Consider the following 27,641-nt stretch of genomic DNA (forward strand, 5'->3'; position numbering starts at 1 on the left):
TGGTTGAAAGCTTTTCTTAGAATGTGAATGACCGAATTACTTCTGCATTGGGTCTGTGAGTGGCTCTCAGGTATTCTAGAGTCCTGGGAAGTGTGGCTGCTTGCGTGTCTCCTGTCCCCAGGTCCCCCGCTCCCCAGCAGGCTGGTCACTGACAGCTGGGCCTGCACCTTCCATCTGCGACGTGGGGACAGAGGCGGCTCCTGGCTCAGAGGGCTGGTGGGAAGGCGAAGTCACGCTGACGTGTGTGTCAGGTTCTCGCAAAGCTCTCGGCTCCTTCGCGGTGCGGTGGTGCGTGTTGTTGTGACAAGAGTTTCTGAGCACTAACTGAAGGGATCTGATATTTTTTCCTTGCAAATCAAGGCATTTGGTTACTTTTACTCCTTTCTGTATTTGTGCTGTTTGCAGACTTTGCAGGGCTCCGTGATTGTTTGGCCCTAGGGCTGGTGGCCTGCTTGCTTTCTCTTTTTTTCTGTTTTTCTTTTTCTTTTTTTATACGCTTGTTTCAGGCTTAGGGGTACGGCATTCAGCAGCCAGGACTACCCTTTATTGAGAACTTTCTGTGCACAAAGCTTCTCCCTGTTCCTTAGATAGCCCTCTCTGGTTTGTACGGCTGGACGTGTGGACATGAAGCTCAGGGATTCCAAGTAAGGGCTTTGCTGGAGGCCGCAGCTGGTTCTCGGTGGATCTGAATTTGTTCCCACCCCCATCTGGCTCCAGTGGCTGCACTTAACCCATGTAGAACTGGGCCTTTTCTCTCTAAAACTGCATACCTGTTTGAGTGTAATCACAAAGAGGTTGGGCTGGTGCAGAGTGGCAGAATGGCCAACGCCAGCCCCTTGCTGGCTGTGTACTTGGGGGGTAAGGCACTTCACTCTGAGCCTCAATTACCCTGTCTGTAGAATGGGGTGAGACTGCCACAGAGCTAGAATGAGACTGTGTGTGTAAAGCACACAAAAGCAAATGGAAATGGGTGTCCGTGTTCTGGGACATTTAACTTGGGGTTGCCGTCTTTGGCCTCCGTGGTCAGCAGGTGAGTAGCACCTTACGGGGCATTCAGGACTAACTCTTGTTAAAATCCAGCATGTCTCAGAATCTTTCTTAACACACATCTTTGGGTAGATTGTCTCTAAAATTCAAGACTCTGACATCCTGGTGCTAGATGTGAAGCTTCCAGTGGCTCAATGGCCGTGTGAGTGCCTGAAAACGTGTGTGCTCAGATGTTGACTCCATGAAGGAGGGAGTCTGTTTTCTCAGTTTGGGGTAGGTAGGAGTCATTTTGGTGTTTTAGTGGGACCATTTCAGGGTAGACGGTGACAGCATGTAATCTTGCACACCCAGATGCACAGAAACTGCCCCACCCACCTGCTTCTTCGGGTGCCCCATCTTGCTGCCTGTGTATTTTGAGGAAACAAATGCGCCTTTCTACTTTTTAGAGGCTTTTATAGGCTCTTTTGGCTGAGGGAATAATTGCTGGCCAAATAATGTTACTAGTAACAGCCCCTTGGCAGCTAGTGTCGATTTAATTCCTTTAGCAATTAATGGCTTTCTGCTCATGATATTTCTTCTGTTGTTATCTGGAATGGTTATTTAAATCGTGGGTTAACTGCTCATTCGTTTTCCTGTCTTGGCAGTTAGATGGTCTTCCCTCGAGCAGGAGTGTCCCAAGAGCCTTCTCTGTAACATAGGCAATAAGAAAGTATTGTTTTGTTTTTCTCTTTGGCAGAGGGCTAAGGGCGTGCACATATGTGTGCGTGCGCACACGTGCACACACACGCACACGTGCACACACACGCACAGGCACACAACGCACACGCTGTTCCAGAAGCCAGACTCTTTGGTTCCAACTTACTTGACTCCCGGAACTCCACTGGTTGGGCATTGGGAATGTGGGTCACCAGGTGTGACCAAGCCTTTGGCTATAGTTCATGGGACAAATCAGTGACCCAGTGCTAGTGAGTCTGCTTGTAGCACCAGTATTTATGTAACCACTTGCAGTGACGGCTTCATACAAAGATGTTAAAGAATTTTTTTTTTTATGCTCCCGCTCTTAAGAAAATGGAACCGCATTTGCAACATCGTGGATGGGCCTGGAGTGTGTTATGCTGAGTGAAAGAAATCAGACTGAGAAAGACAAATACCATCTGATCTCATTGAGATGTGGAATGTAAAAACCAAAACAAATGAATAAACAAAAAGCAGAAGCAAACACTGATGCTTGCCAGGGGGGCGTGGGGGCGGAGGGACTGAGTGGGAGACACATGCTCCCAGTTAGGACACGAGTAAATCATGGGAACAAAAGACCCAGCACAGGGAACATCGTGATGTTGTCATAGCGTTCATGGTGAGACGTGGCAACCACACTGGCTGAATCACTATGTTGTGCACCTGACACTAAGGTAACATTGAGTCAGCTGTTCTTAAAAAATAGATCTACGAAAAGAAACACTTCTAATCATTTTCTGCAAAAAACGTTTAACCTTTTCCTCATGTTGGAAACTGTTGGAAGGGCTAACAAAAACGTATAAAATGCCATGAGATAAAAGGAAAGGGGTTTGAAATTTGGGTTGGAAGCGTGTAGGGGATGAAGCCAGGGGTCAGACGAATGCTATGGCTCTGAGTTTCCCAGTGGCCACTGCAATAACCAGTAGAAGTTGGCATCATCCAGAAGCCAGAAGACAGCTCTTATCCCGGAGAAGCATAGAGCCTAGGGGGGCTGCTGGGATGGTGGACCTCAGTGACCCCCCCCCATGCCTCCAGCAGCAGGGGCAGCTGCAGTCCTCACTTCAGATCTATATGACCGACCCCTCCAGTTGGCAGTGTTTCCTTTCAAAAAGGAAATATTTTCAATATGCTACCCTCAAAATGGCTTAAAGGACCTCGTTACAAAACAGCTCTCTTGTGCTTGGAGGGACTTCATAATATCAGAACTGGCTAGGCCTAGAGTTACCCATTGTTTCTTTGTCCCAGGAATATGAAGACAAGGCTGGACGACCTAGCAAGCCACCCTCTCCAAAGCAGAATGTGAGGAAGAATCTTGATTTTGAGCCACTGTCCACTACCGCTCTCATCCTGGAAGACAGACCAGCGTGAGTCTACAAAAGATTCTTAGAATCCCTAGAATGTTTGTTTTAGTAGATAAGCACAATTTGTTGATCACATTGTGTTAGAATAAGAGCTCAGGTCACTTGAGGGAAGAAGCGTAACCCCTGGTACATATTAAAATCCTCAGTTCCTCATTATTCCCTATGTTAACGTGTGTTCTATGATAATAATAATAACCAGTTTGCAAAACTGTCCTTTAACACAGAAGTTTTGACCAAGGTTTTCCATTCAGATGGTTTTTCATTGTAATTTAGCATTTAGAAATACTTCAGTAGCCACTGTAGATTATGGGCTGACTCGTAATGGCAAGAAACACAGAGAAGTGTCCTGCAAAGGGGGGGGGTGTTGCGGGGACACCCCAGCATGGTGGGTCAGCTCCTGGCCTGGCCTGCTGGCTTCTTGGAGGTCTGCTGTACACGGACCCACCTTTGGTGTCCCAGGGCCTCCAGTGTCTGTTGACAGATGAGATGGGCTTTGATGACTGGTTTACAGATCACGTTTGAAGGCATCAGTGAGGTAAAGGGACTGCTGCATTGTCCCAGGCCACAGCCAGTCTCTTTTTAAGTTCTGAGCTTCTGTGAACATTGTGTTTGAATAGGACAATCTCACAGCTTTGGAAAGAGGGAGAAAGAGAGCTTGTTAAGACAGTGGTCTCTTAGGTCCCTGCCCACCCTGAAATCTGCAGAAGTGGGTCATAGTCTTTTTTTGGGGGAGTAAGTTTTTATTTTTCTATTTATTTACTTATTTAGAGAGCGCGCACATGTGTGAGTGGTGGGGAGAGAGGGAGAGAAAGAATCCCAAGCAGACTCCATGCCAAGAGCAGTGCCCGCTGTGAGGTTCAATCTCATGACCCCAAGATCTCGTCCTTAAGCCGAAATCAAGAGTCGGACGCCCAACTAACTGAGCCACCCAGAAATGAGTCTTGTAACATTAACTCTTGGGCTTTGGGCCTGGTGAATGTGTGGTGGATGGGGAGAGAGTCCCTGCAATGCTGGGTTAGAAGGATGGAGAGGGACCCGGGAAGAGCCCATTCGGGAACACCCTCCCAGCACTCTCAGAAACAGGGCCTGTGGGAGAAGGTGCCATGGCTTTTGGCAGAAAAGCGGGCAGTCATTCGGAATATGCCAGAAAGCAGGCTGTGCTGTGTGGGGAGCATACCAGCCTGACCTTGCTGCCCCAGCTGTCAAGTGCCTGCAGATTGACTTTCTGAAGTAGCCCATGCGTTTGAGGTTTTCACTCAGGATTTGAAGTTGCACACCCCATTTATATGCTCAGAACTGTGACACACATTTTATGTAAAAGAACACAGATGAGCCAGTAGCTAATAGAAAGCTTGCACCCTGGAGGAACTGGTCGGAGAGCGGATTTCTCCGTATGTGCGACACCTGTCCTTGGGGTCCCTGCTTCTCAGAAAGTGTGACAACTGTCTGGGTGCCATGCTCAGCTCGCAGTTGTTCTGGAGACTGGGGTGAAAAATACCAGAAGATCAAGTGTTTATGGGCAGCTGTTCCTTTCCTTCTACTAACTTTGTACATCAGATTTTTGAAAATACTGAGCTTGTTTTACTTCTGTAATTAAATCTTTTTAGTTTAAGAAATTGCTATGTCTTGGGTCATCTTAACAAATGTAGTTTTTTGGTCTTTTGAGTTTTTCTTTTTTTTTAGTAAGTAATTCTCAAATTTTGTTTTTCAAAGACTTTTATTTGATGTTTGTAATAGTAGAAATCCTTTGTTTTTTGTCAAGAAATCTCCCAGCGAAGCCAGCTGAAGAAGCCCAGAAACACAGGCAGCAGTACGAGGAAATGGTGGTTCAGGCCAAGAAACGAGGTAACGGCTCTCACACGTGTTGCTGCTTATGTCAGACACCACAAGATTGCGTGTCTTTCCGGAGATTTTTTTTTTACCTCCTGGAGCCCTAGATCCTGAACTTTGGTGAATGCCTAAATATTTTGAAATTTTTGTTTTTTATCAAAAGCATATGTTTCCACTATCCATTCCCAGTAACTTTCTCCAAGGAGGTAATACCATGAATTTACATGAGAAAAGAGACCCTTTAGGACAGAAGTGCTAGGCTGGGGAAAGCTTCAGTCCGAGGTGATGAGGTGATGAGCAAACTTCCTCCCCTCTCTGGCCTCCACTTTCCTCATTTACAAGACAATGTCATTGGATTTGATGAAATCCTGTGCAGCATTTAAAAACCCTAAGACTCCAGCATGTTTAAAAAAGTATACATAATAAACACAGTGTGGCCCACCCCACAGTATTAATTCAGCATAAACTGGAAGGATGTTCTGCCACCTGCTAGAGCATGGACAGACCTGGAGGGCTCAGCGACGTAAGCTACTCACTAAAGTACGCGTATTGTAAGATTTTGCTGACCTGAAGCCCCAGAGCAGTGAGAATCATAGAACTGGAGAGTAGAGTGGTGGTGAGCTTCTGTCAGGGAAGATGAGAAAGTTCTGGAGTGGCGGGTGGCGCACAACCATGTGAATGTACCCCATGCTGCAGTTGTACGTGCAGAATGGCTAAGATGCTGCATGTTGTTTTAGTAAAAGAAATAGCGTGATAAACTGCGAAATAGCTCAGTAGAAGAAATAGCAAAAAGCACGTGTAGTTTAAGATGTGTGAGATTTCTCCAAGTTGCTCATTCCCACGCTATGACTTGTGCCCGAGCTGTGAGAGGTGAGGCTAGAGGCTCAGTGGGGAAGGGGACTGGGCAGGGGGCCCGGGGGCGCCTGGTGGTCGGCAGTGTTCCAGGTTGGCTGGGCAGGGAGTTTTTTGGGTTTCTCTCCTGAGGTGGCTGAACCCTGTTCTCACTCACATGCCCTTCTGTCTGCACGTTCTTCTTAAAAAGCTTAGCGAGAGGTGGATAAGGCCTAAGTGTCCCATACCCTGAGAGGCCCAGAACGGTAGTTGGGAGGGTGGCATCACGGCCCACTTCGGTGGCGTCTTCTGGGTGTTTCACAGCATGACTCTGAGCCAGTCACCCTGTGTGCAAGCGGCAGGTGTCAGTTAACCAATGCTCTATCCTCGTTTGCCGTCGCCGTTTGCAGAGCTGAAGGAGGCCCAGCGGAGGAGAAGGCAGCTGGAGGAGAGGTGCCGCCTGGAGGAGAGCATCGGCAACGCCGTCCTCACCTGGAACAACGAGATTTTGCCTAACTGGGAAACAATGTAAGCTGTTGTGTGGCGGGTACTGCTAAATGGCTTAGCAGTTCCCTCTAGAACCTGCCGTTAGCGGCGGTGTGAACTGGAGCTCCCGTCACAGCCTTCGGTGAATTTACCCTTCACGTTTTTGTGGTGTGGGGTCTCCCTCCCCACCTCAGTTCACCCCTGCTGTTCCCTGCTGGGACACTGGGACAGCCCTCATCCGACCCCCAGGTTGTCTTTGCTTCGTATCCAGAGGAACCTTCTAAAGCCCAGGTCTGTGTCATCCCCCGCCCTTTAGTGTAGAATGTCCATGACTTCCTGCTGCTCTGTATACAGTGTGAGTTCCTTTGCTTACCTGGTGGGAACTTTTGTGAGATAACACTTCCCATCTAGGCTCACCTTCTAGCTCTCCTGCCTTGATGACCCCTCTCTTTAGGCAGCTGCAGGACCTTTACATGTTCCATGCCCTCTGCTTAGAGTGCCCTTGTCCTGTAACACCTCCTCCAGCTAACTCTTTGTTCTTTAAAGCTTGTACTTCCTTGGGGAAGACATTCCTGCCCAGGGGACTGTGGCTGACCCCTGGGTACACTGCACCCATCTGCTCCAGCATCTGATGTCTTCTGTCTGAGGCTGGGGATGGGGTCTTTGATGACATTTCCCAGTGGCCAGTACCCAGCAGAGCCTGACACCTGCTGTCATCTTAACACCCATTTACAACAAGAGATCTGTCCTCCTTGCACATTCAGAATGGGGAGGGGCAGTGTGCAGACAGCGGTCCCTAGGGCCACGTGCAGAGGCGAGTGGCTTCTTCTGGGTCTTGGTCCGTTAGCGGGCGCCACCGGGGAGCTTGGATGGGAGTTTCCCTGTAGGCTTGTCCCTTTCCACCTAAAGCAGATGTCAGGATGTTGGGGACTTGCTTCTGGCACTTTCCTCGCTCTGGTGTTCCTAGCTCTTGTTACAGGGGTCAGACGGCCCTGTTGAGGATCTCTGACGGGAAAACAAGCTATTCCTGAAGCCCACTTTTCTAGGTGTCTTTAATATGCTGGACATTCTCAGGAAATATTTTCTCTCAAAGGGGACCCAGGAAAAGAATGGGGGTGCTCAGAACCCCTGGGCTGTCTCCCTGTGTGGCTACAAAATGCCTCCTGCCCCTCCACTCCTGGTGCCTCCTGCCCTGCCCGATCCTTGGTGTGAGCTAGATGTGGGCACTTACACAGCAGCCCGTGTTCAGGGCTCCAGCTGGGTGCCCCAGTGCTCTGTCCCACTTGACCTTCACAACGCCTCCCGGGGGAGGGTCTCAGCAGCTGCAGGGCAGAAGGGAGAAGGAATCTGCTCTGGGTTCCACAGGTAAGGGCAGAATCAGTCGCAGCAGCCCCTGCTGTTCCCTCCCGCCCCCCCACGCCCCCCTCTTCCCCCGGCACTGTGCCGAGAAGCCCCAGCTGAGCCCTGTCCCCTTTACATTAGCCCCAGCTGGCGGCAGTCCCCGCTGTGGGCCATGCATGTGCCTCGTGGCCCTCAGGCCTCCGCGGCTCCACTGCTGGTGGGGCTTACTTCCCAGTGACCAGCCTGCGTGCGGGGTGTGGTGGCCAGCTGCTGGGCTCTCGGGGCTCCCTGCACTGTGCCCAGCTGTCTGCAGTTCCTGCAGCGGCCCAGGCTGTTTCTCATTCCCTGCCTTCTGCTCAGAAAGCCCTTCCCTTTACCTGCTTAAACTGGGGCTGGTCACATAGGATTCAGCTCCAGAACAGCGCCCTCCCTGCTCACACGGGGCCCTTGGTGTCCCTGTCACAACCGTTGTCGTTGATATCCTGGCCTCTGGAGCATGGGACCGCGGCTCCCTGAGGGTGGGGACTGTACGTGCAAAACTCTGTCCCCTGATTTTCTGGTCTGGGGCTAGGTGCATGGGTGGTCGGATGTTTCTTCACTGAGAAAAAACTCATAAATCCATGCTTCTGTTTTTGTGCAGGTGGTGCTCTAGGAAAGTTCGAGATCTCTGGTGGCAGGGGATCCCTCCCAGTGTGAGAGGCAAAGTCTGGAGCTTAGCCATTGGCAACGAGTTAAACATCACCCATGGTGAGTAGCTTGCCTGATCCCAGGCTTGGAGAATGGATCCTTTCCCCCCTGCCACCTTCCAGCCCCAGTCCTCTGGCTTCCCCCGTACCCTCTGCCCCGTGAGGAAGAGAGGCAGCTGCTGCCCTGAAGTCGTGTCTTTGAGAGGCCTGGTAACTGGGTCCTCCAGGAGGGAGAGACAGCAGGGCAGCCAGGGTCACTCCTCCCTGCTTCTGTTACCCGGGAGTTCTGAGCAGATGCCTGCCTTCCTCCTGATACCTGTCCTCTTCCCGGAACAGACAAGGGGGCACAGAGAGTTTGCAGAGCAGTGGTGGGCTGGGTCATGTCAGTATCTTTCCTCCAGGTGCTGTGGAAATCCAGCTTGGTGGGGATGTGGGAGTGGAAGAGAGGCGGGTGTTCTTTCTGGAGGCCTTGTGGTTGGGGTGCAGTGGGGTTTTTGGCAGCATTTTGTTCCAGGCGGCTGATCTGTAAGCACCGTAGAAGGACAGCTCCCATGCCAGGCGGGGTCCCTGAGTCCTGGTAGCTGCCATCCAGGGGGAGGTGGAGATGTGTAGGTATTCCTCTTTCTTTGGGCTCTTTGTCTCCCCGGATGCCTCGTGCGGCATGCAGGTGGTCGTACCCTAGCAGCTGTGCACCCTGGACTGGCTTCCCACTCTGCGCCCCGCAGCCCACGAGGCTGTGTGCCCAGAGGGAGCTGGACACCAGGAGCTGAGACACTTCTCTGCCTGCCCGCAGTCTCGGCTGCCGAGACAGGAGCCTCTTCCTTCCGCCCTTCGTGCTCCTGCCGTGGGTGGTGGCAGTTTTCACCCCACGGAAGGCATTCAAGTGGAAAACTGATTTGTATCTTCTCTTTGTAGGTAGGGTTCGTGTTTTTATTACTGTTACTTTTTTTTTTTTTTCCTTAATCTTACAAGACTTTGACCTTACCCCACAATGGTGGCCTTGTCCAGGCAGCGTTCTCTGTCTTGATTAAGATCAGCTGGTTGTGTGGATGGTTCCTGGTTTCTGTTTCTAGTGACTGCCTCCAAGCTCCATTTTAATTTCTTTACCTTAGAGGATTATATGTAACATTTAACTTTTGAAATCGTTTGTAGAAGTTTGGAGAAATCGCCGAGCATTTACCCCAGTCCTTGTTCTTAAAAATGTTCTAAACTCTAGCAGCAGCCGAGCAACAGCTGAGCTGGGTACTGGGTGTGTCTCTGTGGTTCTCACTGGTGCCTGCGTTGATTTTAGGAGAATTAGAATCTTCTGTGGACTATGTCAGAGTAGATGGGGCTCAGCAGCCTCGATTACATATCTTGAAAGTTTGTCTCGATGCGGATATCGGTTCATTTTATTTACGTCGCATCGTTCTTGTATGATTGGCTGCCTGGAGTCCGTTTCCTCCATGAAAGCACGTGCCCTGAAGGCTGCGTTCCCAGCTGTCACGCTCTCCGCTCCGTCACTGGGCCCGGCCTAGCCCTCTGCATGTGGCAGGCTCTCAGGAAGTATCCATGGGGTGCATGCCTGTGCCACCTTCTTGGGTTCTCCTTAATCTCAGTTTTACTGAATATTTAAGCCAACATAAGAATGTGAGGCTGGGCATCACGTTCTGTTGCTTACTTAGATGTCTTCTCTAACATCAACAGCCCTTCTGAGAAGGTTCAGGACTGCCCCACACCCTAGCGCAGGCTGGAGTCAGGATTCTCTGCTACCCTTGGCTGGGTCGGAAGCCTGTGTTCCATCTTGGGAACCCCTGGAGATTAGCTCTTGAAGGTTATGCTTGTAAGATTGGAAACTTCTAGAAAGTCGGTGTAGTACGTTACTGAGCCTTTGCTCTCAGGGAAGTCAGCCTTGGGCTTTGTACCCAGGTCTGAGAGGAAGGTGTGTTTGCTGCCCCCTCATCACAGCAGACACCACAGTAAAGGACAGAGACACCTGTGGGACTTGACGCTTCAACTCGTTTTTGTCTGAGGCTGCTGGCTTCTGTGCTTGAACCATCTCATACCTCTTCTGGCCAGTGGTTCCCAGTGTTTGGGGGCCAGGTGGTGGTTTCCATCCATCTCCAAGCCAAGCCCACCTCCTGGAACGTTGAGAGTGGGCAGAGGTTCCCCAGACCTTTTTGTTCAGGGATAATAGTATGAAGTTACATTTCACAGTCGTACCCTCTTCTGCCCCGGCCGACCTGCGTGTTGTGACTCAGATCTTTAACAAGGCTGGAAAAAGTAATTAATCAAGATTTCCCTTGTTGGATCACAGTACGGTTCCTACAACTTGGCTTATGTTTTAATAAAATAGCGTGAACTCTCTGGAAGGCAGGGTGCTCTGTTGTATATTCCAGAAGTAATGGTGGGAAAAATAAAGTGACAGAAATTCTCTGGGTAGCTGCTGTTAAAGTCTTTGTCATCCATCAGTGCTCATAGCGACGCCGATGTGGATGAGGGACCCAGGGCTGGGGTGAACGGCCAGGGGGCTGGGGAGGTCTCCGTGGGTAGAGCCCTCATGGGGTTCCTTCAGGAATGAGGCGTGGACATACCCACACAGGGCTGGCTATGACAGCAGAATTTGTGAGCATGAGCTCTTACTTCATTGTTCTAAGCTCCTCAAAGAGAAGACTTACTGAAAAAGAAAGTTGTAGGGGTGGGGGAAGTTGGGAGCCATCCTTCTGGGGGCTCCTCCCGGGAATTGGCGGCCAGCAAGAGCCCCAGTGTTGTGAAGCCTCTGCCCACTGTGCTTGGCCCCCTCCCTGTGTCTGGCAGTGAGCTGAGGGAGGCTGGGCCCCCGTGCTAGCGGCCACCTCCTGTCTTTCTCTGGAGCCACATGGGTCTCTGCTGGGCTCTGCTTCCCTCCATCGTCCGTCGTCTGGTGTTCATTGATTGTGTCGCTCTCTGTTGTCCCCGTGCCGATCGACCTCGCTGCGTAGGCGAGGGAGAAACCTTTACATCTCACCCCCCCAGGGGCTCACAGTCTAGTGAGGCAGTAAGCTCAGATACGAGTCAGAACAGAAGTGTGGTAGGGGCGTGTTGTGTTGTTGAAGCATGCACTCAGCATCGTGCTAATACTTTGTGACTTCTTCCTTAGTATGTGCTGACGTCCTCAGAAGCCATGTTGGGGACTTACTCACGTGGCCTTCTGAGTATGCAGTTTGAGACCAACCTGTAACCATTGGAACAAGTTGGTCATTTGCTTGCCCGGGCTTTGGGGACACAGACTCCTACATGCCTGTGGTACTCACCCTGAGGCTTCTCTTTCAGAGCTCTTCGACATCTGTCTTGCCCGAGCCAAGGAGAGGTGGCGGTCCTTCAGCACAGGAGGCTCTGAGGCAGAGAACGAAGGTACATACCATGCTAAACCTGGGAGGCTACGTGGGTCTGTCGTGTGTCACTGTTTATGACACAGCCAACTTTCTGGCACTGAAATAGTGGTTGGTGCACATTTATAAAAAGGTTCATGGGAAAAGGGATTTATTTTCTTTTTTAAAAAGATTTTATTTATTATTTGACAGAGAGAGAACATGAGCAGAGGAGCATCAGGCAGAGGGAAAGGGAGTGGAAGAGGGAGAAGCAGACTACCTGCTGAACAGGGAGCCTGATGCGGGACTCGATCCCAGTATCCTGAGAATCATGACCCTAGCTGAAGACAGATGCTTAATGGCTGAGCCACCAAGGCGCACCGGATTTTTTTTTCTTAGAAGAAACCAGTTGAAGAGAAGCTTATGAAAAAGACCAATTCCTGAGATGCATTTGTGTGCAGACAGGCCGGAGGGCCAGTTGTAACTGCTGTGATTTCACGGTTCCCGTGATTTTAGCAGCCTAGCCCCCAGGACTGGTCGAATGTTGGCTTTGACAGGAGCTTGGGAACTTCTGCAGGGAGACAGGAGCCCCGCACATTTGCTAAGTGATGCTTTTAGAAGGCCCAACGCCCAGGAATGATTATTGCTGGTGCTTAATGGTGTCGCGTTTGCTGATCTGTGTTTAAACTGTCCGTGTCATACTGGAATTCCAAAATTCAAAACCAGTTATTTGTGAATATTAGTCAGAAATAGTATGCAGGACTGTTTCCCTGCGGTAACTGCCACACATTCTGAGTTCACACCGCTAATGTTTACGAGCCAAGAAAGGTGCGTTTCATGTATATTCCCTTCCTTGTCCACCCTTCCACGGACTCTTGCTGCTGTCCGGTAACATCGGGTGACATTTGAACTTTAGATGCTGGGAAATCCCTGATGACAGTCCGGCCTCAGCTGGTGCTCTGAGGTTTTGCTCTTCAGAAGCCCACGGAGCACCGTGCTGGCTCCCGTGTAATCGGGCCCGTGACCACCCCTGTCACACTTAGAGCCTTGGTGTGGTTGTGCGTGCCCACCTCTGAGATTCCCGATTCCCTGTCTTTTGATAGATGCCGGGTTTTCCGCCGCAGACCGAGAAGCCAGCTTGGAGCTTATTAAACTGGACATCTCTAGGACCTTTCCTAATCTCTGCATTTTCCAGCAGGTAGGTGGGAGTTCTTTGTTGCTTTAAGTGTGTTTTGTCTAAACATCACAGGTGCCAAGCTGCCTGTGTTTGTAACCAAGTTTGAAAAGCACTGGGATTTGGGGGGTGTGGGTGGGAGAGGGCAGTCTTCTGTCATCACATTTAGACCTTTACAGAGGGCAGTCTTCCATCATCACATTTAGACCTTTATGGACGAGGGTAACTCACACTTCTGCTCTCAGGCAGCTCTGGCCCCTCTTACGGTGCATGTAGCCAGGCCTCAGTAGGTCTGGCCCAGGAAGGGCCTCGTGTGCTGCTCCACCTGACTGGGTATCCCTGGCCACGGCTTCGTGTTCAGGGCTGCACACACAGCCCTCCCTCAGAAGACGATCTTGGTGGGGAGCCTGGGGTGCTGGAAAGGGTGTGCGGAAGTCCTTGGCAGCTGTGGGCTGGAATGAGAGTGGGCTTCTGAGCAGATGGCCCAGGAGAGAGCGGTGACACGCTGGGTGCAGAACCAGCCATGGGAGATGGGTTGGAGTAGCCATGGGAGATTGGATGGCAGTAAAGAGAAATGTGGCCTCTCCCGTGGGGCTCTGAGCTGGCCCAGGAGGAGCTCAGGGCTGCTGGCCATGGATTTTGGAGTCATCGGAGCAGAGGGGTATGGAGACCTCTTCTGGCAGCGGATGTTTACCCCGGGGGTTTTCTTTGACCCCTCCTGCATCCAGTCTGTAACGGTTTTTCCCAGGTCTGCTTGTGAAGAAGTGCCCTTGAGCCTGTCCTTGCCCTGTTCCCATTGCCCTTACTTGGTTCAGATTCCCGTCTTTTTGTGGATCTATGCCAGCCCCCGCACAGGTCCCCGGCCTCCTCCGTGCACTTACCTTGGCGCTTGCCAAGCAACCTTGGGATCCCCGACCTGATTCTGTCAGGCCTGTGTTTCTGGTGTTACGCGGTATGCACACTGGATAACCAGTGAAAGGATAATGGAATGAACCAGAACAGAGAGTTCACCAGCCACGTAGAAGGAAGGAGCCAGGCACACAGATGCACATGTTAGACACACGTGGGCTTGGCAGAAATATAGGTGTGTCCCAGCATAGAGAAGCTGTGGCCACTGTGCTGGGGGTCCAGCAGGGGTGGGGGGGTGTCAGGAATGGGGTCACTAAGGAAGGGGCCCTCAGACTGTGTTGGACTGGGTTTGAGTGACAGTCTGACCAGACGATGGGAAAGACCCTCCAGGCGGAAGGAGGACTGGAACAGAAGCATCAGACGGTGGGTGGTGCAAGGGATCCCCCTTCCCTCAAGGAATGAGCAGAGAGCGTGGAGCTCAGTACTGTGTCCCCTGCTTACCACCCCCAGGCCACGGTGGCCGCCCTGGGGTTCCGTGTGCTTCAGCCGTGCTCTAGAGGAAGGACAACGTCAGGATGTGCTTCGAGGTACACCTGCCGTGTAGCTGACCAGGGCAGTCTGGGAACCGCAACGTGGCCCAAGAGGGTGCTGGCCTCTTCCCGACACTGATGAGCAGTGTTCCCAAACCAGGGACCCAGGGGGATCTCTGTACTGTCTCTCCCAGGGACTCAGCCTCGTTGACTTTGAGATTCACTGGGCAGTTATCTCGGCGCAGGGAGATGTGTTCAGAAGAAGAGGAGGGCTCTTGGGGTCTCTCCGGTGCGGTTTGAGACAGATGGCAGAGAAGTTGGCCTTTCTTCTTCCCTCTACATTCTTCTGGGTGTGTCCCTCAGTCTGTGGTGCCCTCAGCGCTGACTTCCTAAGTGGGTAGTACCAAGAAACAGCACAGTGGGAGGGGAGAGTGTGGGGAGACGTCCGAAGCAAGAGTTCTGAAACGGGGCCGCCATCCACTGGCACCGTCTTTTCTTCAGAGAAAAGACATTCAGCGCATAGAAGGCTGGGAGCATCTTTGGGGTTAGAAGCATTTACCGTTAAGAGAAGTTGATGCTGAGAGAGCCTGATGCTCTTGTCTTTCCTGTTGCGTGACGGTCAGCGGTAGTGTTCAGGCGGGCCTCTGGCCCTCTGCCCCCGAGCTCCCTGCCTGCCCTCCTTCTCCTACCCTCGTGGCACTGGATGCTGTCTCTTTTACTTTCCCATGTGGGGTTTCTTTCTTTTTCCCTCTGATATAGAGTGTTTCTTCTTTCGCTTCTCGGACATAACAGAATGTGACGGTTTGGGCCGTGGCGTTCTTTCATAAGCCACACGTGGTCACCTGCAGAGTGTCTTCCACATCACACGGATCATGTACGCTTTCCTAAGTTGGTTGTGCCCACACAGTAGCTGTGGCTGCGGGCTATGGGGTCTGGACCCTGATGGTCCTTTCATGGTGTCTACAGACATACTGACATGTGAGAGGCCCTGTGTGCCTAACACTGTGCCCTCTTAGAAAACAGGAAATTCCAGCTCAGGTCTTGGGTGGACAGGACTGGGAGAGCATCAATTAAATGATTCCTCTCAGGACTCGACACTCACGGGGTATTTCTTAAACTCGCCATGCTGAAACGCACAGAAGAAACAGACGATCATTGGGGCGGGGGGCAGGGGGACGGGTGGGTCACCTGCTCTGAAGAGCCCAGGGGTGGCTGGCTGGCTTGTGGAACCTTAAAGGGGAGACAGTCACACAGCAGGAGCCAGACTGAGGATGCTTTCTGAGCAGGGTGTTAACGCCTGACCCATCCGCTTTTTCCCAAGCAGCTTTGTGGGTTGAGCTGCAGGCTCTGATTAACCGTGGATTGGCCGTTAACTCATCGAATCACGGAGGACGCATAGAGCTGCAAGCGTAATGCTTGGTCCCTGGTCCTCCCCGCAAGAGCAGCTGGTGTGGCCAGCGGTGGCAGCATTCTGTGTCATCCCGAGTACTAACCAGACTTACGCACGTATTGTTTTTTGGTGTGTTGATCCTTTTAGGGTGGTCCGTATCATGACATGTTGCACAGTATTTTGGGCGCTTATACTTGTTACCGACCGGATGTGGGTTATGTAAGTGAATCTTTTCAATATTTTATAATGTTACCATTTAAAGAGAAAGTCAGAATATTGCCCAGCACAACTTAGCTGCAAACGTCAGGTTGAGTGCCTTCATTTTTTGGTTGTTGTCAGGGGTAGGAGGGTCGTGGAGAGTTTTGTGGTCCGTGAGTCGCCTCCGCTTTCTCATAAAGGGGCTGAGCTGACATGGCCGCTCTGCGGCACTAATCACATTATAACCGATTGGACTTTCATTTTTTGCATGTGATTGCTTTTTTTCTTAGCATTAAATCAGAAAAGCCTTTAAGCATAACCATTGATACACTGTGCTGCTGTCCCCATGGCTTACAGCTGTGTGCACGTGACCGTAGACTAATGGGGTTAGACCCCAGCTCTGCAGCCCCGACATTATCCGTGCTGGAGGGCGGGCTGTCAGGTGCCAGATCTGCTCATGGTTTTCCATGTAGCGGGGTGGGGGCGCGGGGCCTGAGGGAGAGCAGGCAGGCACGGCCCATGTGGCTGAGCAGCCCGAGGGAGTGGGTGGGTGCCGCCGAGGCTCTCAGATCAGTGTGGGTGGAGGTGGGTGGGGGGGTGGGGGGGCTCTATGAACTTGGGGGTGTCTTGGTGCCTCTTTGAACCCGTGAAAGAGCAGTTCAGACCACGGTGGCTGCCGTGAGTTTAACTCCCCTTCTCTCCTCCCTCAGGTCCAGGGCATGTCATTTATCGCAGCCGTGCTGATCTTGAACCTAGATACTGCAGATGCCTTCATTGCTTTTTCTAATCTTTTGAATAAACCCTGCCAGATGGCGTTTTTCCGAGTGGACCATGGCCTTGTGAGTATCCCCAGTATATGTGTCTTATTACACAGTCAGGTAGCTGATCGTGCTGTCTTTTCAGAGGGAAAAGGAGTCTGTTTTCCAAACACACGTTTCAGAGCCATTTGTATGTATTTCTTAACAATTCTTTCAGAAATATTTCTGAACAAACACTTTTTCAAGGAGGGAAGAGGTGGAGGGCCGGCTGCTACCTGAGCATGCATGCCCTATGTCCCAGTAGAAGCTCAGGGGGGCTGTCCACGTTTGGGCCTATCGTGGAGAGCATGGTATCACCCACCTCTGTGGCTGCACACTGTCACCCTGGGGCTCTGCCTCACGTGGTGCACCCCACACAGGACAGGGGATGTGGTTAGACACAGACCAGATGCAAGGAGCAGACAGGAGTTGCCCTGGGGCAGCCCCTCATGTGCTCCCAGTGGTTGGTCTTCTGCAGGGCATCAGTGAAGAACCAAGGCCCACATAATGTGACCCATCCAGACACACAGCTGGTGCATGGAAGAGCAGCAAGCCTAACCTATTCTGCTCCCTAAGTCCACGGGCTCCCTACACCCTGAGAGCCATCCACCCAGGGGCCCAGGGGCTAGATTTGCTGATGATTTGCTGATAATGGTCACCGGTAATACAGGATCTCGGGCATGTTTCTTCCCAATTGTCCTAAGGCCTCCAGAGTATGTCTTGCTTAGGTAGTACTTACATTAAAAAAAAAAAAAAAAAAAAAAAAAGTAGCATTTTAATACTGCTGTGAACATGGTGGCTGTTGGGGGGTTCTGAGTTGGCAGAGACCTTTTGGAAGACAGTTTGGTTTCAACTGTCAGTAGTGGTAGCTGGCACAGGTATGTAACTCGGCTTGTGCAGATCAATCCTGAGGTGTGGACAAACCATTATGCCCAGAGGTGGTTGTTATGTAATTATTTATAACTGTAATAACTTAAAAATATTTTCATTGTGAAGATGAAAACATTTTAAAATGGGTGTTTCAGGGAGGCAAATGGTTACTTAAAATTCAGCAGTAGAAACAACGGGTGTTGGCGTGTTGGGTGTTGGTGAGGTTGTGGAGAAAAGGGGAACCATCTTCCACTGCTGGTAGAAATGCAGGTTGCTGCAGCCACTCTGGAGAAGAGTATGGAGGTTCCTCAAGGTCCTGAAAATAGAGCTGCCCTATGACCCAGTAATTGCGCTACAGGGTATTTACCCAGAGAACGAGATTGCGCTGACTCAGAAGACAGTGTGTACGCTGGTGTTCGCAGCGGCATTAGCTACAACAGCCGAACTGTGGAAGCAGCCCACGTGTCCATCCACTGATGAACGGTTAAGGGGAAGGTGTGTGTGTGACACCTATAGTGGAATATTACTTAGCCATGAAAAGGAATGAAATCTTGCCATTTGCTACAACATGGATGAAGTTAGGGAGTGTTGTGCTAGGTGAGATAAGTCAGTCAGAGGAAGACAGAGACCATATGATTTTTCTTATATGTGGACTTGAAAAAACAAACGATGAAAGGGAAAAAAGAGACAAATCAACAAACTCCTGGTTCTAGAAAACAAGATGGTGTTTCCCCAGGGTAGGCGGGCCAGGGGCTGGGGGTGAGGAGTACACTGAGCACCAAGCGATAAGTGGAACTGCTGAATCCCTCATGACATCGTACATCTGAAAATAAGGTTATCGCTGCGTGCTAATGTACTGCAGTTAAAATAAGAAATAATAACGTTTGGGAGCAGAGCTGATGCAGTCCTGAGGTTTGCAAAGCATCATATCCTAGAAAAGTATTTAAGATTAAAAAGCTGATTTTTTTTTTTTTAAAGATTTTATTTATTTATTTGACAGAGAGAGAGAGATCACAAATAGGCAGAGAGACAGACAGAGAGAGAGATGAGGAGAAGCAGGCTCCCTGCTGAGCAGAGAGCCCTATGCGGGACTCGATCCCAGGCCCCTGGGATCATGACCTGAGCCAAAGGTAGAGGCTTAACCCACTGAGCCACCCAGGCGCCCCAAAAAGCTGATTATTTTTTCAAAAGTCTGAAACAGACCACTTTCCGTAACAGACCATATTTAACAATAAAAGGAAGTGCACAGTATTAGTAGTACTTAGAGATGACCTGTTTTGTTTCTGTACTACTTAAGTGTTCTACAGGCAACATCTACAGGCTTCCAGAGTCAGGAGAGTACCTGCTGTATGTAATAAAATGATCACCATCTCCATATCTCCTATTGGTGAAGATAAGACCCCCCCTCCCCTTCTCTTTAGATGCCTATGATAAAAACTGAGCTTGGGCATTTCTGTGTATATTTTTAAGGAGAGATCAGAGAATCACAGTGTGGAACAGGGCCTTCTTGACAGCAGGGTCTCCCGGCAGTAGCACTGTGGATGTGGGGGGCCGATGGCCGCAGGGGAGGCCCGCAGTGCCCACCGCCTCTAACCCCCTGAATGCGAATAGCACCGCCCCATTAGCAGACCCATCAGAAACGTCCTCTGAGGTGGTTAGGTGTCCCCCTAATGGGCGGAGTCCTCCCCACACCCCCACTGAGACCCCCTGGTTTATAGTATGTCCCTTCATTGGGTCAGAGTGGCTGGTTGCCTGCGTGTAGCCAGGGGTGGGTGGCCCAGAAGCGAGCCACCTCTCTGATGCACGTCATGGCTAATCCCGCCCTCGCTGTTGGTCCCCTTCCATAAGTGCTCCCCCTCTCAGGGTGTGCTGTTGTCCTCTAAACCCTCCAGGAGGTGGAAAGCACATGCCGGGGGACAAGGCTCTGACTGCTTGCTTACCTTTGACGTCTGCTCCCTTGGCTGCATTAAAAGGTCTGCATTCTTGAGCCAGCCTGGTGTGCCTGTGCCCCACCCGTCAGTGTTGCACTCCCTCGGGAAGAGCCAGGGTTGTGCATGGGGGTGGGGGTGGAGCGTGCTTTCTCAGGTTCTTCTTTCCTGGTTCTTGGAGAAGAGCTAGCCCACAACACTCAGCCTTTGCTGAGGGGGTCAGGCACGGTTCCTCTCCCAGCCTTGCCGCACTCCTGTGGGCCTCTGCTGTCTTCCTTATAAGCTGGGGAAATAGGACGATGGAGCTGGTGATGCTGGTATGGGGAGCAGAGAAGGGGCTTTGGTAGAAAGTGCCTGAGCCCAGAGAGGGGTGCCGGTCAGGACATGTTAGCAACTACGGACGATGACTATTGTCCTGTCCTACAAATATCCATATGTGGCCTTTCTTCTGGAGAATGGAAACCTGTGCTGATAATTGCTTTATTGGTCTGTCTCACATTATCTCCCCAGATGTTGACCTATTTTGCTGCATTTGAGGTATTCTTTGAAGAAAATTTGCCGAAATTATTTGCTCATTTCAAGAAAAACAACTTAACTCCAGACATCTACCTAATTGATTGGTAAGACTGAATTTTCTATGTGTTTTCTCCTCTCCCTGCCTCTCTTTCCACTGCCCTCTGCCGGCTTCTTTCTGGGCTCAGCCAAACTCCGTCCTACGTCTTATCTTACCATCGTCCTACGTCTTATCTTACCATCTTCCCCACTGCCCTGCGTCAGAGGTGCCTTCGGCTTTTCAAGCTCTGCGTCTGCCGGGTGCTGGGAGATCTGTTTGATTACGGTGACTCTAATTGTCCTTCTTCATTCCCTTGAGAAAAGAAATGGCATCTTGGACCTACTTGTTTTCAGAGTGCCATTTATCCGTGCACTAAGCAGGAGGTCACTGAGCACCTGGTCTGTGCGGGGCTCTCTGCTTGGGTCTTGTGACCCGCGGTGAGCAAGACACGGTGCCTGCCTGTCCATAGCTCTGTCCCAAGGGAAGAACTGCATCCACGGACAGCTGTACGGTGTGTCATATGTGTTGTCTCTTAGGAAGGGAAGATGGACAGAGCTCTGGACCCCGGCTCAGGGGTCAGAGTATGCAGAGGGGATCTGCGAGTTTGAGCTGAGGCATGATATAAGCACATGGAGGCCCAGAATTGGCAGGCTGTAGTGGTTGGCCTGGGGATGCTGGAGCCTGTCGTGAGGGGGTGAGAGGTTGTGTGGGACTTCGGTCCCGTGCCAGGGAGGTTGGGAAGGATTGCAGGACCCAGAGGGAATGGTTGCAGGCTTCTGCTCGGGGTGCCAAAGGAGATGGGTTCTATCCAGAAGTGAACTTTAGATTCTGTGGGAGCCCAGGGAGCCTGGGGGCAGGGACATGTGAAGGCCAGAAGACTGAGGTGTGGGGAGCTGGTGGACGGGCAGCAGGGCTGGGAGGCTGAGGGAGAGGAGACCTGCAGGTCCCTGAAGGAGTTTGTGAGTGTGTGAGGGAAGGCCCAGAATCATCTGCACTCCACCGTCTAGCTAGTGAGGGGCTTGTGGGTACCCCTGGCTGGGATCAGGTTTGACGTCGTGCTTAAGGGACTTGGTTTTGGACACTGCTTTGGAGGTACCTGCTAGACATCTAAGTAGACATACACACGGGGGGCTCCAGAGAGTTCTGGGTGGAGTGGAGCAGCAGGCCAAGGCAGATCTTTATGCAGAGGTGGATGTGGTTGTTGGAGCAAGGGGTGGGATGTCCCCCCTGAGAACACGGTGTTCGGGGGCAGGAGAGCAGGCTGTGGCAGGAGGAGTGTGGTTCTGGAGCCCTCAGACCTGGGTCTGGCCTCTCTGCTACTTGTTTCATGGCCTCGGGGAAGGGCATTAACCCTCTCTCCATACGTTTTCTCCTCTGTCACCTGCAGTGATGAACCTTGTTGGGCCTTAAGAGGTGATGCCCCGGTGTCCGCCACCTGGCTCACAGAGGGGCTCTACAGAAAAAAAGATGTCATTCGGCCAGAAGCCCCGTTTGGGCTTCTGCACAGTGCTGACCATGACTTTGCATGGGGTAGGGGAGGGTCAGATCGCACCACAGTCTTTGCTTCTACCTCACCCATATTAGGCCTCCAACTCTGGTTCTTAGGATTTTGACCTAAAGCTGAGGGTGGAGAACACTGTCTGGAATGGCATCATACAGACTCTTTCCCCAACTCACAAAAGGAAAGGGATTCTGTGTCGGCATCGGTGTGTGGCCGTATGTGCAGAAACTTTCTCTGTGTACCTGACTAGAGCAAGTTTCAGACAATACCTAGCTCTTGCTTTGTGGTAAAGCATTCTGAAATTTCCTGTTCTGTTCTGCTTACTTAAAAACCACCGGTGGGGGACACCTGGGTGGCTCAGTTGGTTGGACGACTGCCTTCGGCTCAGGTCATGATCCCGGAGTCCCGGGATCGAGTCCCGCATCGGTCTCCCAGCTCCACGGGGAGTCTGCTTCTCTCTCTGACCTTCTCCTCGCTCATGTTCTCTCTCACTGTCTCTCTCTCAAATAAATAAATAAAATCTTAAAAAAAAAAAAAAAAACCACCGGTGGTCCTCCACTTGGATTGATTTCACAGTGCCGTCGTCTTGACTGGGTTGCAAGGGGCAGCACCAAGAGCACTGTCCTAGAGGACCAGCTCGTCTCTGCTCTCTTCTGGAGACAGTTTCTGTCCAGATGAGGGCAGAGGCCAAGGGCACCTGCATTTATTGATTCCAGTGCTGCCACACAGGACCTCCTGTAACCTCAGAGCAACCCCTTGGCGTGAACCCTGACACCTGCATCTCATAAATGGTGAGACTGAGGCTCGGGAGGCCTCTAGTGGCTCTCCCGAGGTCACAGGGCTCATATGGCCTGCCCACGGAGCCCTTCTGGGGGAGTAGGTGAGAGCTGCCTCCCAAAGGTCGCGTCTGCACGCCATTGGTGCTTCTGGGAGCCTGAACCCCAGACCAGACTTGTCCGTGATGGAAACTGATGCAGCGTACAGGGTGTCTATGGGACAAGGAAGATCCAGGGTTCATGGTGGGTCGTGGCTGGTCCCCGATGCCTCGTGCACGCTGCCCCCAGCGCTCTGCGGAGGCCTCTGCTCTCTGGAGTAAGGACTGAGGAGGACGTCATCTCCGTTTACAGTAGCAGTGGGCGGCCGGCGAAGATGTCTTGGGCCCAGCCAAGCCCTGTGTTCCCAACATACTCCTTGCAGTTTAGGGGTGGGCTGCATTGACTCGGGTTCTTGGTGGGGTGCTCCTAGGGAACGGCTCCGGCGGGGAGCAGGTCAGGTGGCAGGGAGGAAGCTGGGAAAGAGCCTAGAAGCTGACCACACAGAGTTTTGTCTTCACCGAGGAGCCAACTGCCCGGTCACACCCAGAGCCAGCGGCTGGGCCGGTCAGACGCCAGAGCCCTGGCTTTCTCGCTGGGCTTCCCCGGCCTCCCCAAAGCTGTGACCACACCCTCATTAGGGCACTGCCGCAGAGGGGCCGTGTGCCAGGAGACGAGGCAGATCTTGGTGGCCTCCGGATGAAGTCTTGTTCCTGCCCCCTGTCCTGTCCGAGGGTCGACAGGCATCCCTGTGGCTTGGCTGGCTGAGTGTCCCGGGCGAGCTCCATGGGCACAAAGATGACAGCATCTCCTTTCCAGCTGTGCCTTCTGTCCACTGGAGGCTGGCTGGGAATGGTTCCTGCTTCATTCCCAGGACAGTTCCCCTGCCCCGTGGAGGATGACAGGGTGTGCTGTCAGTTCTTACCTAGCATAGTCGGAGAGAGATTCCGGCCTGATATGCTCGTCCTTCTCCGCCTTGTGGCGCGAGCTTGTCTTTGTCACAGCACTGACCCACTCCCCGGGCAGCTCTGTTTCTTGCTGTCCCTGGTGTCCAGCCCTGTGGATGGCTTTGAATCCTAGAGCAGGGCTCACGTTTACTCCCAAGGGGCCCGTGCCAGAACCCAGCCCGAGGCCCACTGTGGGGGCTTGTCTGTCTACGTGCACTCGGGACACTGGCACAGGAGCTCACGGTGCAGAGTCAGATTCACCTGCTGCTGCTGCCTTCCTGGAAAGAGGGGTCTTCCCTGGGGTGGCATGTCACCCTTCTCTGCATGCCATGGACACATGAGGGCCAAAGCATGGCAGCGTTGGTCTCCCTGCAGAGTTCCAGGTGCTCAGTTGGATATCATGTCCTGTGGGAGGATCGATGCGCTCGCTGGACTCCTTGGACTCCTGCCCGATGCTGTGGAATGGCAGAATTGTCTGGAGGCATGAACGAATGTTGTAATAAACAGTCTGGGATTAGTAAAAGAATCCGGCAGGATGTTCCCCGGCGTGAGTGGTGTTTGTTGAAGTGAGGTTGGAGGTCCTTGGGATCCCACTGCTTCGCTGAATCTCCACCTTGGAGGAGAGGTTCCGGGTGAGGTTGTTGGCAGATTTTAGTTTCTGTTGCATCCTGTGCTCATTCCATTTGTGGGTTTTAATGTTGGGGTGACAGGTCCGTCTATGAGCTGCTCAGGAGCAGGGGCTTGTCCTGCCGAGCTCCCACGCACCTGGGCTAGTGGCTGGCATGCCCTGGGGCCCTTGTTTTTTGCAGGGGGACGGGGAGGGTTGCAAGCCCCCTTGCAGGAAGGGCCTGCTCAGCTTGGTTGCACCTGGGGCCTATCCTGCAGTGCCAGGGCCCTGAGCCGTCCCTGCCATCTGCTGGCCCTGCTGTGGGCTCTGGCACGAGGGCCCAGTGAGAGGGAGCTCTGAGCTCTGAGGGCATAGAGTGGAATCTGACTGCTTCCAGGCCTGGGGCAGGGGCTAGACTTGGGAACTGAGTTGGAACTGAGTCTTAAATAACTACCTCCCTGTCTTTTGTCTTTTTTTTTTTTTTTTTTTTTTTTTTTAAGGTTTTATTTGTTTGAAAGAGCAAGCAAGCACGAGTTGGGAGAGAGGGGCAGAGGGAGAAGCAGACTCCCTGCTGAGTAGGGAACTGGATGTAGGACTTGATCCCAGGACCCTGAGAGCATGACCTCAGCTGAAGGCAAACGCTTTGCTGACTGGGCCCCCCAGGTGCCCCGCTACCTCCCAGTCTTTGCACACATGCAGTTTGTATTTGACATTTAATGTTTTCATAGCTCTTACAAAATTTCCCATCATCTCATTTAGCAGCATCTGTTCTAATGGCTCATCTCAGTTTGTGGGGAACACAGGGAGCACCTGGTGAGGTTGGGGGCTCGGGGACACTTCCTAAACCAGCTCTGGGGGACAGAGGCTCGCAACCCTGGGAAAGTGGGGCATGGCTGGGGGTCGGTGGCATCAGGCCTTGAAGGTCCCGTCCGAAAATCTAGCTGTGGCTTCTCTGCAGGGGGCCTGCTGGATGGCACGTGCACCCCAGGCTCAAACCCGCTTCCCACAGCCTCCCTGTGTTTGCACCTTCCTCGCTTATAAAGCATAGATGAGCGTATGTGCTCGTGGAGTTGCAGTGGGGAGAAATGGAATAAACTGGGCAGGTGGTAGGAAGCCGTGCTCAGCATGGAGCCAGTGCTCCCCGCAGCCCTGTTACCTGCTCCGGTAGTGGACTGGGGAAGGGCTGGCTTCTGAGAGTGAGCCTTGGCCTCTGTGGAGGCTTTGGGAGCCGTGGAGCCCCTTCTCCCCCTGCCCATACCCCCTCATGTGCCTACAAGCCAAGACCAGAAGTTAGAGCAGACATTGCTGGTCGGGATGTTTTCTGGAAGTTGGGGGTGCTTGCGGGGAAGAATCCGACCTGCTCCTCCCATACACATCACGAGGGGGAGCAGAGGCACACTAAGGTGTGTGTGATGCCTTCTATAAGCCCATGGCCGCTTCTTTAGTTCTGCAGTGTGGAAATAGAGTATTTTGCATTAGTTGAATGTGTACCTGAAGTGACCATTTTTGACATCCAGTGCAATAACGTGCAGCGGTCCAGGGAAGAGCGGCCTGGAACTCTGTCTTGCTACCACGGGGAGAAGCCTGTAGCATCCTGGGCAGGTCTTGGGGCCCTGCCCCTCCCACACTCACTGTCCGAGCAGGAGGCAGCCAAGTGCACTGGGCACAGTGAGAGCGCCTGAAGGGCTGGAAACAGGAAAGAACAGAGCTCTCTGGTTCCTGCTGCTCCAGTGGGAGCCCACCCCGTCCCCGGGGATGAAGTATGTGTTGGTGATCCGGTCAGCATTTGCCTCTCTCCCTCTCTGATCCTGGGATACGGCCTCTGTTCAGTACCATCCACACTGTCGCCAGCCCAGAGCCCTCCCTGATCTCCAAGTCACACACAAGTGATGAGTTCATGCAGCCACTTGGACGTCTGGCTCTCAGACAGCAGGTCTTCACACTCAACTCTGGACTTCTCTGTCCCAACCAGAGATGCCACATGTCTTTACATGACCACTCCATCCAACCTAGTGTCCCTGAAATCAGTCCACCACAGAGTCCAGGGTTCCTCCCCTCTCCAGCCGCCTCCACTGTGGCCTCCCTGCTCCGACCTTGCCTGGCCTGTCGCAGTGGCCATCCAGGGAAGCCTGTGTCTGCGAGGTGGGCAGGACCCCCCACCTAGAGACCTGACAGCCTGTGAGGCCCGCCTTTGTGGGGCCCCGGTCTCCACGGGCACGTTTGTGTGTTCTGTTCTTCTCTCTTCTTGTCTTCAGCCTAGTGACCTCCTTGTTCCTCCCCGGCTGTGTCCCGTTCACTGCTGCCTTGGAGCTTGGGAACTCCTTGCCTCCTCCGTCTAGATGCCGTCTTGACCCCTTCTCTTGGCCTGCAGCCTCTTTTCAGGGCCTTATGGAAATGCCACTTCACAGTGCTCCATTCCTAGACCGTCCTGTTTAGAAGTGTGTGTATGCACGTGCATGTGCTTGCTCACCCAGGCTTGCAGGCCCTGCCTCCTACCCCTGCTCATGGTCTGTCACCCTCTGACCTACCGTTCACATTGCCCTGGAGGGCAGGGACTCTGTCCCACCACACAGCCTGGTAAGCCCATGGTAGTGGGCTTCCGCAGGTGGTTTCGGTGGGTAGACTGACCTGCGGGCCGTTGGAGGGACTCCAGCCTGGGCAGTTGTCTCACAGAGAAGTGGTAGGTGCCTCGATGGCTGTGAGGGCCAAGCAGAAGTGCGTCACAGGCACAGACTGATACTCTTTCTTAATTTTACAAAGCTCAGGACACCTAGAGTGATTTGTGGAGACACAAATCTCTCCCTTTGCCTGTAGCTGGGTTTGTTTTCTGGGTTTGTGGGGCGCTGGGTTGGCACATTCAGTTACACGTCCAACTCTTGGTATCGGCTCAGCTCGTGATCTTAGGGTCAGAAGTTCGAGCCCCAAGCTGGGCATAGAGATTACAAATAAATAAAAATAAACTTTAAGAAAAATCCCTCAGATCCCTTGACCTGTGTTTTCTGGGCCAAATAATGACATAAATGGTTTTCCATCTGTGAGATAGCAAGCGGCTCTGGCTGAAGGCTTGTTGTGACTTGTAGAGATAAAGTGTCCTAACGGGGTCATAGCGGTGGGTCCCCCAACTCCTCAGAGTGGTCCTACATTTGGGGCCTGGGCTTTGGAGTCAGGGTCACAGCCTGGCTCTGCCTCTTGTGGGTGGCAGGACCTGGGGCTCAGTTCCCTCGGTTCCCATGTATGTCAAAGCCAGCTGCCCTGGCTCCTGGCGTGCCCAGCCGGTGGGGGTGGGGAGGCATGCAGAGTGCATAGTAGGGCCCTAGTTGAAGCTCATTGTCGCCTCCATGATGTAGGGACATTCTGTGATGCCCATCTCCCCATGTCATCATCTGAGCTGAATGGAATCTAAGTCGGCTTGCCTTCCTAAAGTCTCTTGCATGGGTGGGGGTCTCAGCCTGCTGCTGTGATCAGTACATGCCCTTGACTGTGTGACCCATTCCTCTGCGTCCTAGGTGAAAGGCTGGGGCAGGGCACGCTGCCTGGTGAGCATTCGGAGCTCACAGCAGGCAAGAAAGCCCGTGCGCTGGAGCCTCGTGAGCACGTCGGCCTGGGTGGCGGGGACTCTGGTCACATCTCTTCTGGGAAGCTGGGGGTCCCGCTCTTGAAGGCGGGAGGACACTCATCCCTTTAGTCGGGATCTGACAGCTGAGGCCGGGTGCCTTCACACCTGTCTGTAGAGCTGGGGCCGGCCCTAGGCAGTGCTGGAACTGGACGGGTGATTTTCCAGGAGGGATGGGGCTGTCCCCCGGCTGCTAAGAATCCCTGCTTCTCATGAATGCTGACACCGGTGTGGAGGTAGTAGAACCGTCAATGTCCAGGACTCCTGGAGCAGCTCTGCGGGGCGT

At 52.5% G+C, this 27,641-nt stretch overlaps 1 protein-coding gene across 8 annotated transcripts in view; it reads left to right on the forward strand.

Moving 5' to 3' along the window:
* The window catches only part of TBC1D14 (TBC1 domain family member 14), a 104,166-nt gene that overhangs the window by 69,538 nt on the left and 6,987 nt on the right, over nucleotides 1-27,641 (forward strand). For 7 of the 8 annotated variants that reach the window (XM_059165868.1, XM_059165836.1, XM_059165847.1 and 4 more), the window contains 9 exons: nucleotides 2,968-3,086; nucleotides 4,846-4,928; nucleotides 6,155-6,272; nucleotides 8,212-8,318; nucleotides 11,549-11,629; nucleotides 12,690-12,784; nucleotides 15,677-15,748; nucleotides 16,438-16,566; nucleotides 19,833-19,942. In XM_059165868.1, the coding sequence (XP_059021851.1) occupies nucleotides 2,968-3,086; nucleotides 4,846-4,928; nucleotides 6,155-6,272; nucleotides 8,212-8,318; nucleotides 11,549-11,629; nucleotides 12,690-12,784; nucleotides 15,677-15,748; nucleotides 16,438-16,566; nucleotides 19,833-19,942 (914 nt within the window). The remainder of the gene's footprint in view (nucleotides 1-2,967; nucleotides 3,087-4,845; nucleotides 4,929-6,154; nucleotides 6,273-8,211; nucleotides 8,319-11,548; nucleotides 11,630-12,689; nucleotides 12,785-15,676; nucleotides 15,749-16,437; nucleotides 16,567-19,832; nucleotides 19,943-27,641) is intronic. The other variant, XM_059165858.1, reaches the window with a different exon arrangement.

Source organism: Mustela lutreola, chromosome 1 (assembly GCF_030435805.1).
Source record: "Mustela lutreola isolate mMusLut2 chromosome 1, mMusLut2.pri, whole genome shotgun sequence".
In the NCBI taxonomy this organism is placed as follows: domain Eukaryota; kingdom Metazoa; phylum Chordata; class Mammalia; order Carnivora; family Mustelidae; genus Mustela; species Mustela lutreola.